Source organism: Oreochromis aureus, linkage group 13 (assembly GCF_013358895.1).
Source record: "Oreochromis aureus strain Israel breed Guangdong linkage group 13, ZZ_aureus, whole genome shotgun sequence".
Taxonomy (NCBI): domain Eukaryota; kingdom Metazoa; phylum Chordata; class Actinopteri; order Cichliformes; family Cichlidae; genus Oreochromis; species Oreochromis aureus.
In genome coordinates, this window is record NC_052954.1 from 16,099,755 (window position 1) to 16,109,988 (window position 10,234).

The 10,234-nt window shown below is 38.3% G+C and overlaps 1 protein-coding gene across 1 annotated transcript; it reads left to right on the forward strand.

The window, feature by feature from the left end:
* The first annotated feature begins 917 nt into the window (after positions 1-917).
* LOC116322782 (inhibitor of nuclear factor kappa-B kinase subunit alpha-like) lies at positions 918-9,698 on the forward strand. The gene is made up of 22 exons (XM_031742956.2): positions 918-1,213; positions 1,680-1,840; positions 1,931-2,025; positions 2,135-2,252; positions 2,337-2,406; positions 2,481-2,569; positions 2,670-2,759; positions 2,862-2,986; positions 4,849-4,956; positions 5,043-5,178; positions 5,314-5,514; positions 5,918-6,020; positions 6,480-6,603; positions 7,204-7,355; positions 7,454-7,515; positions 7,608-7,717; positions 8,037-8,086; positions 8,330-8,438; positions 8,557-8,704; positions 8,829-8,878; positions 9,108-9,207; positions 9,349-9,698. Exons 2-22 carry the CDS (start codon positions 1,736-1,738, stop codon positions 9,406-9,408), a joined length of 2,205 nt encoding a protein of 734 aa, XP_031598816.1. The 5' UTR covers positions 918-1,213; positions 1,680-1,735; the 3' UTR covers positions 9,409-9,698.
* Positions 9,699-10,234: the final 536 nt, after the last annotated feature.

Genomic DNA, 10,234 nt, shown 5'->3' on the forward strand with positions numbered 1-10,234 from the left:
TATTTCTTAAAGGCATGGATACTATTCATCTGCTCTAGGTATTATATTTATGCTATTTCTTCTTTTGCCCTCCTATCACCAGTTTCCTCATTTTTTAAGGACACTTTTAGAGTTTTAGACTAATAACTCTTTGAGAATCCATGATTTTACGCCCATCAAACTGGGTTATCTTTGGTATTTTTTGTAGAATCACCTAATTAAATGGGAACTAAATATGTGTTTATGTGACAGGCCGTTAGTAACAAAGTGCATGAAGAGAGTCTAAAATTTGTTGTGGTAAAGTTACTTTTTACGTTTAGCCACGACACTGATTCATCGCTTCAGTTGGTGTTTTTATGCTTGAATGATTCATAAGTCGGTGTTAAGTGACCTGTAAAAGATTCCACTGAAAATGGTCAGGCACAGGAAGTGGACTGAAAATGAGTCAAAAGTAGTCAATCTCCAGAGAAAAACTTTAAAAGATCCTCAAAAACTCTAAGAATCTACTATCGTGATCACTTTTAAAATTACAATAACCTCTGTCTCCTTGGAAGTAAAATATTAGGCAGTGAGGGATGGCCGAAGACTTCTGCACAGTGTTTTATATAAATTCGTATTGTCTTTCAGGATGTGCAGTGTACCGGTTGACTGTAGCTGTAGACATTGCACCACCTAGTGAGGAAATGAAGACATTACTATTTTTTAAAAGAAAACCAATTTATTCTTGGTAAAGAATTAGTACAGCTTTTGTTGTGAAGCAAACAACCCAGATCCTCATATATATATATATATATATATATTCATATATAATTTTGTGAAATTAAAAGAAAAACGTGACCCATTATTCACTGAGTTGCTTGGAAATCCCCCATCAAGTGGACAGATCTAAAACCCCATGTGTTCTGGGCCTGCCTGCTACGCATGCGCAGAAACTACGACTGCCTGTCAGAGAGAGTGTACTTTCACTTTACATCGAAGTCGAGCTGTTTTTCAGACGCTGTTGCCTGCCAGCCAAAGCTACAGAAAAAAAAACTACCACGCAAACTTCATCTTTGAAGCCCTGTTTGATGGTCCAGTAGGGTAAAAGTGAATTTTCGCGGGTTGAGTCGGTGTATTTTAAACACTACATAGGAAAACAACCCGTAAACAACACTTAAAGCTAACTGAAGCAACAATGCTCTGACACACACAAAGTAAGCTAACTCTCCTCTCCCGACTCTGAGCTTCTGCACAGGTAAGTTGATTAAATTTGTGAAGCAAGTTATGCTTTTAATTTAAAGATTGTGCAAGTAGTCAAGTTATCTCTGAGTTACCAGACTTGCACTAAATCCTTATAACCGTCCCACAACAACAAATGACCAAAACAGCTAGTTAGCTACAGTATTATGAAGGCTTAGTTACTGTAATTGCAGCAGGAATAAAACATTAAAAAAAATAATAAACCAACAACTAGATAAGAAGCGATTAAATTGAAGTAGAAGAACATTATATAAATTGGTATATGATAGCCATGTGAAATGGATTTACTCACCTCTCTGTTATTCACATAAGTATGAATAGAATAAGAATGAACTATTGCATAAACGCATACTGTACAGAGCACATACTGCTAACATTACCTGTCATGATTAACAGATAAGATGTAAATAATAACTTAAAAACGATTTTTTTTTAATTTATTTTTTTGTGGCTTCATATAGCTGAAGGCCTTTACAAACTACCTCTGGTGCCTGGTGATTGCAGTAGACCTGACACTATGGAGCGGGCTGCACTCAAACAGAGCCAGCTTTGTGGCTCTTGGGAGATGAAGGAAAGACTTGGGATGGGAGGCTTTGGGCACGTCTATCTGTACCAGCACCTTGTAAGTTCTGTCATCCATCTGTACATTTCTGAAAACATGAACCAGGTATGCCTGTGATTTGTTTTTACTCCCCATCTGTGTTCGCAACAGGAGTCAGGAGAGAAGATTGCTGTGAAACTTTGCAGACTGGAGCTGAACTCTAAGAACAAAGACCGCTGGACCAGAGAGATTCAGATCATGAAGAAGTGAGCAGTAATTGTCTGTTTGAACTGACAGGGTGTTATTTGAACCTATTTCACTGTACATTGTGTTGTTTTCTACTGTGACAGCAAGTGTTCTCCTCTTTGTGTGCAGGCTGAATCATGTGAACGTTGTTCAGGCCAGAGATGTTCCAGCAGAGTTGAACTCCATTGCGATAAATGATCTACCACTGCTAGCCATGGAGTATTGCTCAAAAGGAGACCTACGCAAGGTAGCACATGGATATTTAATAAAAACCCTAAACACTTTTTTATCTTTTAAAGTATCCAAGTAACCAATGTAATTCTTTATTCAGGTGCTGAATAAACCAGAAAATTGTTGTGGCCTAAAGGAGAGTGAAGTCCTTGCACTGCTCAGTGATATTGGTAATATTTTTAATCAGTTTTACATTAATTAAAAAAGTCATACATATTGATGCATAATCTGTACAATTTTACAGGTTCTGGTATTCAATATCTCCATGAAAATAAGGTCATTCACAGAGACCTAAAGCCAGAGAACATAGTTTTGCAAGAGATTGACGGGAAGGTAAACTAGCTTTTCCTTTGTACAGGTACACACAAGTTTTGAATACACATAATATGAATTTCTGTTCCTTGCTTTCATTATGGAAATATGTTTCCTCCAGCACGTGCATAAAATCATTGATCTTGGTTATGCAAAAGACTTAGATCAGGGCAGTCTCTGTACATCCTTTGTTGGAACTCTCCAATATCTGGTAAGTGTTGTTTCACACATGTATTCGTTTGCTGTCAATGTGTTTTTAATATATGTTAAAAATCAGACCCTGTTATTATTAACTTGTCTGTCTGTATGCCAGGCCCCGGAGCTATTTGAGAATAAGCCTTACACTGTAACGGTGGACTACTGGAGCTTTGGAACAGTAATCTTTGAATGCACTTGTGGCTTTCGCCCCTTTCTTCACCACATGCAGCCTGTACAATGGTGAGTCAACATAGCAACAATGCATGAATACTCAGGAATCTGGGCGTTAGTGAATTTCCAAATTAGGAAGGCCATTAACCTCCTAGGACCTGGCGTCCACATGTGTGGACATCACATTTTGGGTTATTTAGACCAAAATACTGAATTTTGCTCTAGAAGGGCCTGATATCCACTTACGAGGACATGATACTGCTACTGTTGTATCAAAATTTGAAACGAATATCCTCATATTTGGCTCTTATTTTTCTTAAAAACAAAAATAAGGTCAAAAAAAAAAATCTGGTAATTCTTTGTTTTTACATTCATCGGGCCCCAATGTGACCAAATATCAAAGAGAAATTAAAAATGCATGCCGTGGAAGAGTTCGGGTCTTAGGAGGTTAAAGCCTCTATAATGTGAGAGTTTATTCTTCCTCTCCTTAATTTTGTCATAAAATACTGTTACGATGGTAGATTTTCATAGTGAACATGGTCAACGTTTCAAATAAAGAGACAAATTGACGTATAAGGTAACATCTGAGTCAAAACCTCAAGATACTCTTGCCTCTGTATGATGTCAGAAAGAGGGACTATCCGTAATATGTTCATCCTGGGCACATAACTCTGGCTGTGAACACTGAATTCCCACCCACCCAATGTTCACATATTTTTTTTTGCAATCAGAAGAAAATTGGCCTAAAGGGAGACAAGTTAAAACAATTTGTTTTGAATAGCGGATGAACTGAAGGGCTGCACCAGTGTAAGAGATACGCAATATGGACATGTATGGACTGGGTCATCTACACATAAAACCTACAGGAGCTGCTCCGCCATAGAAACCTGTGCCATGAAGCTCCTGGAGCACAGTTTTGTGTTGATTTTATCATTAACTGCAGGTTTACAACTCTGCAGTTAATGATTCAGCAGAGTGTTGGCAATTATCCGCCCCAGCACTTGGTGACCTCACTCTATAACTTTACATGGTTTGCCACTTTGTGGCTGAGTTGGTGCTGTTCCCAAACACTTCCGCTTTACAGTAATGTCACTTATAGTAGATCGTGGAAAATCCTGAAGGAAATTTCACAAACTCACTTCTTGTAATGGTGGATGCCAACAGCTATAACAGAACCACACTCAAATTCAGCAAACTGATTCGAGAAATCTAGTCTCTCACAAATGTTTGTAAAGGCAGATTGCAAAGCTAGATACTTAATTTTCGTTACACCAGTGGCAATGAGACTGAAAGAATGTGAATTCAAAGATTAAGAGATGTGACCCAATACGATATAATGAATATTTTGAACTTTGAATCATGCAAAACTACCACAGTAGAATCTAGGAATAAAACTATGGGGCTAGAAATCAAAACATCACAGGTAAACGTTCTGATTTTGACACCTCTGCACAGCTGTTGTGTGCTACGTAAATACAAATAAAGCCTCTTAGTAATGTGTTGTGCCATCACTTGCTGACACAGCAGCTAAAATGTGCAATGTTTACTCAAGTCTGTGTGACTCTACTGGAGGAGTGGTGCACCATTCATTCAGAAGATATTCACTCATTTTGTGTTTTAGTTATGGTGGTGTATAGTTCTGTCTACCATGTATCACTAAAATTTCCCTTAAAATTGGGTCAAAAATGCCAGAACATATGATTCATATAATTTGTATCATCCTCAAGGATGAATTATCTGCATTGATTGTGTTTCTACTGGAGCTTTATGACACAAATTTCAGGGCTCCCTAACTGGATTTTTGCACTGTTATTTATGCTCTTCATAGATACATATAACACATGTGTAATGTGAAGACCTGTTAATAAAAGTAGAAGTAATGTAAAGAGAGAGCATGGGCTTTGTTTTTAAAGTGTTTCCTGCTTTGGTAGGACAAGCAAAGTCAAGAACAAAGGTCCCAATGACATTATGGCAGTAGAAGACATGAATGGAGAAGTCAGATTTTCTACACGTCTTCCATATCCCAACAATCTCAGCAGGTAGACTTAAAAAGACACTTTTTGTACCCACCAGTTCAGCTTCTTTCACTATAAGTAGCGTCTGACCTCTCTGAGTGTGTTTCAAGGCCGCTGCTGGAACCAGTCGAGTCTCTTCTCCAAATGTTGTTATTGTGGGACCCTGCGATGCGTGGTGGAGGCCTGGATCCCGGCACAAACAAGCCGTACTTCTACACGGTTCTGCAGAATATTCTCAACATGAAGGTTAATAATACGAACCTTGCTAGACTCACTTAAACCAGGTTATATGGAATGCTTTTGTGGTTTTATACATGTGACTGGACTGAGAAAGGACAGCAAGCAAAAGAAGCCTGTCATTCTGCATATTTATTTCTTCAGATCATTCATGTGTTGGATATGACCTCAGCCCAGCTGCATTCAGTGGTTTTGGGTGCTGAGGATAGTTTACACTCCCTGCAGCTTAGCCTGCAGACGCAGACTCAGAGTCACATCCCCCCGCTGAGTCAGGAGCTGCTGTTGGAGACGGGAATCTCCCTTGACCCTCGAAGACCGCTCGCGCACTGTCTGCCAGATGGACTGGTATGTGACACATAAAAACAAATATGAAATGTGAAACAGGTGCAGACCTGTGACCTACTTTTTTTTCATCTTGAAACATTTTGGTTGTTTTGAAATATTGGGGTTTTTCCAGAATTAAACTGCTTTGTTGCAGTCATGTTTTAACAGTGTGGTAAATTTAACTGGAATCTACTGTTTCCAGCTGAATCCAGCAAAGGGTGAAGTAAAAATTAAGCAAGTCAGATGAGTCAGTTATTACTGACTTATAAGTCTTTTACAGACAATGATGAATGTATAGGAATGACTTGTTTCCAGTCTCTGGAATAATCCAGCAGGAGAGTGTTTGTTATTACCGATGATTATTAGTTAAACTTTGCTAAAACACATGATTATACCCAGAGCAATACTCATTCTCTGCTTTCAGCGTGGCTGGGACACCTTTATAGTCTACCTGTTCGATAAGAGCCTAACCAAGTACTCTGGACCGCTGACTGCCAGACCTTTGCCAGACAGTGTCAACTTTATAGGTGAGCTATAAAACTGTATATTGAGCTCGTAAACATTACGTACTCAGCAGATCTCTGGAGATTGCCCTTTAGCCTTGGAAGATAGTGACTAAGAAAATTGTGAATTGTGATATGAAGCCATTTATTTAACTTTTAAAAATAAATAGTTTATCTTGATTATTTTTTTAAAACAAATGTCTCAGGTCCATGAATATCCCTCAGCTGTCTGAACATTAAGAGATTTAAACATCTAGTTAAATTAGTATATCTTTATGAGGTTCTTAACTGATGGAGCTGATGCATAAACTTTACATAAAAGTTAATTACAGGAAGTGAACAAACCTAGGTGGCAGTGTGCAGAATTATAATGAGATTTGGGTCTTTGTGAATGCTTTTTAGAAGCATGAAGGAAAATTCTTTCAATGTGGTGTCTAAATTAATGTGGTATTAACTAACTTTGTGTACTCTCTATGGTCTCAGTGAGGGAGACAAAGACACAGCTGCCACTGTCTGCTCTTAGAAAGGTGTGGGGTGAAGCGGTCAGCTACATCTGTGGACTGAAGGAGGACTACAATCGCCTGTTCCAAGGGCAGAGGGCTGCTATGTGAGTGCATAAAACACCATGCTTAAAAAATGCACTACTTTCAAGAAATTACCTGAACATTTGATAATCAGTAAATAAGTCAAATCAGTAAAACACTAAGTGGGTTACATCAGTTTGTCCAGTTGGGAAGCACACTGGACAAACTGTGAATCTGTGAATCTGTTTCACCCTCTTTGGTGCAAATAAAAGTGACAACAGGAGCACTAAAAAGAGAAAAAGATCATCCCAAAAAGGGCCGGTTTAGCAGGTGGTGGCCAAAGACCATTGCTTTCTCCTTATCCCTCCTGACTGAGTTTTCTCTAGCTTTGCATTTTGCAAGTGTACTTGTCATTGATGTTAGCGTCAGGAAACCAAGAGATACCACAAGATATTGAGAACAATGAGTGCTGGAGAGGGCCTTAGAAGAACCTGATCTCATCTCAAGAGAACAGGGCACCACTTTTATTTGCACCAAAGCAGGTGAAATGGATTTGCAATGCTTTGTTTTATTCCTGAAGTTTAACTGACTTTGCTGTGATGAAGGAGTGCTCCCTTAATTATCTTTTTGAGCAGTGTGCATTCAGGTACTCAAATATTTTTAACATGTATGTGTCTACATAGGCTGAGTTTGCTACGCTTCAACACCAACTTAACGCGCTACAAGAACATGCTGTTCTCCCAGTCGCAGCAGCTCCAAGCCAAACTGTCTTTCTTTAAGACGAGCATCCAGCATGACCTTGAGCAGTACACCAAGCAGAGCAAGGCAGGAATCTGTGAGTTGATGCTACCGTCCTGTTACAACACTGATAACTCATTACTGAAGTCTTAACTTGACTATATCTTGTTGTTGTGCTGTTGTTGTTATCTAAAGCTTCGGAAAAAATGCTGAAGAAATGGCATGAAAATGAAGAGAAAGCTGATGAATTTACAAAGGTGAGGCAGTTTTAAATTCAGTAATTCTTCACAAACTTTCTTTAAAGTTTAAAGACAGCTAAGAGTGTTTTGTTTTGTTTTGTTTTCTGCAGGTTGCAGATGTGGGGTATCTGGATGAAGAGATAGTGGCTCTACATTCAGAGATTGTGGAGCTCCAAAGGAGTCCTTTTGCTAGGAGACAAGGGGATGTGATGGAGCAGCTGTGAGTATTTTTGTGGTACAAACTTATACTATAGCCCTCTCTTGTAACACCATAGTAAAGGTCCAGTGTAAGAACTGGATTATATTTTAAGGGAGGCTTATGTACTGTAGATTTACTTTAGTGCTTATACTACTCTTTAGAAATCCCTATTAAGACTGGTTTGTATGGAAGTCATTGGTAAAACATTGTATTGGTGTCTTTTATGCTTAAGCAGACAATGTGTAAAAATGGAAAATTTAGCTTCACGTAAACATCAGAATGTTTTTGTGAGGATTTTTTGTACATGATTATTTGCCTTTATTGAACTCTACTTGTTTAGTGAGGAAAAGGCTATTGAACTCTACAAGCAACTTAAGGCTAAATGCAAAAGTAAGTACAAGTCATTACAAAAATAAAATAGCAGAAATAGGCACATGCTTTTTGCCAATTAGAGTGCAGGTAATTCTGATAAAGCTTCTAATAAACAAGTTACAAACTGTGCAAAAGGTCTTGTTGATCAATTGTATCATTTTGGTCTCAAATTTTTTTAGATTAAAAAAACAGAAGGTATGGTAGTTGTGCAGTATATCAGAATATTTTACGTACATGATTGTGTAAGTGTGTCTTCTGCAGGCTCTGACCCTCCACATGGCTACAGTGACAGCTCAGACATGGTAAAGACCATCCTTCAGACAGTTCAGAACCAGGACAGAGTGCTGAAAGACATGTACACCCACCTGAGGCAAGTTTAATTTTAACAAACACACACAAACATGTCAAGTTCAGCCCACCTGAAGCACAATTTTACAGTTCCCCGTGAGCCACGTGTGATTTTTTTCCATCTTTCTCTTTCTCTGTAGCACAATTCTGGTGTGTAAGCAGCGCATCATGGATTTGTTCCCTAAACTGGAGAAGGCGTTAAAAAACATAACAACTGCAGAAACAGTAGTGATGCAGATGCAAGTGTCGAGACAGAGAGAGTTCTGGTACCTTCTCAAGATTGCCTGTGTAAGCATTTAATAGTTGGCACAGCAGAAAATATTCTTGGGGATGAGCAGTGTTTAGGGAACATAAAGGTTTAAATATAGTCAAATGAGACTGTAGCTAATACAGAGTGTGATTGTGTTTTCAGGCCCAGAGCAGTTCTCCATCTCCGTCACTTACACAGCCTTCCACTGACAGGTAAGATCAGTTTAATATCTGAAAAATACTACTCAAGTTAACAGCTACAATAATCTGTCACACTGTTTTGAGCTTATCTCCCAAATGTAAGGATTTTATCTGTAGTTTAGAAGTTGAATTTTTGCACAAAACTGCCACTAGAGGTCACTCTCTGGTCTTTAAAAATCTCAGTTTGTAGGAAAAAAACCAGACTCCCAACCCTCCTTATATAGTCTGTTTTTTCTTTCAGTGAAACAGTTCATCAGTTACTTGATGAAAATCAACGTTATCTGAGTCAGCTAACGTCTTTGCTGCAGGACGCCACCCAAGAGATGGAGCACAGTATTATGGTATGGCAAAGATGTGTTTTTATGTTCAGCTCATGTATATCAGCAGATTACCAAGTTGTTTTTTATTAGAGCACCAATTAACAGCTAAATATTGGAGATTGGCACAAAAGTACTGAGTGAATATGTTGCTTCTCTCTGCAGGATCAGGATTGGAGCTGGACTCAGTATGGAGCAATGAAAGTGAAGCCTCAGAAGCTCTAGAAACTCGCCAGATATCACACACTTTAAAAAGTGCTCTATCAGAGTCACACTCTGTGAAAGTTTTCTTATTCCGCACACTGTCCTTTACATTTATGTAGTGCTGTTGACTAGAATGTATGAAACAGCATGATGTGGTAAGCTACAGACATTTTAATTTGAAGTATATTTTTGAATGTTAAAAAATATTTCCAGCTGTAGATACAAGATATTTATTTTACTGGCAATACTGACTAAAGGTAAAAACTGCTGCTGTGCATGATTGAATGTGAATAAATTTCTAGAAACGTATAGTACGTGTACAAGGTTTTGAATTTGTTCAAACAGTTTCTTTCTTACAGTATGTTTAGTTTCTATCTGCACGGGTGAAACTTTTTTACATTCACGCAGTGGAGCACACGAAATGCAGGTTTAAAATTCTCCTGGGATTTGCTGAAATCCAAACTGCAAGAATGCAGAAAAGACTAATGTAATATATAATGCAAGACCAGACAATAGTCTACTATACTTTATTTGTACTGACAGTAAAGGGAAACAGGAACAAGGCCTGAGATATGCCAAATTGCACAATAATTGGACCTTCCAATAATTTGGAAAAAACAGTAAATATCAGATGATCGCCCGTGAGTTAGCGCTTTGGCAATAGTGGGAAGGAAAAACTCCCTTTTACTCCCTCATTAGCTTCTGTTCTATGGGAAGCAGGGAAAGCTGTGATGAGAGGTAAAATAATTTATTTCTCATCACATAAAAAGAAAGAAGAAAACAAAAATATTCAGGAATTAGAAAAAACCATCAAATCCCTAGAAGAAGCCTACGTGTCCCACCAAGA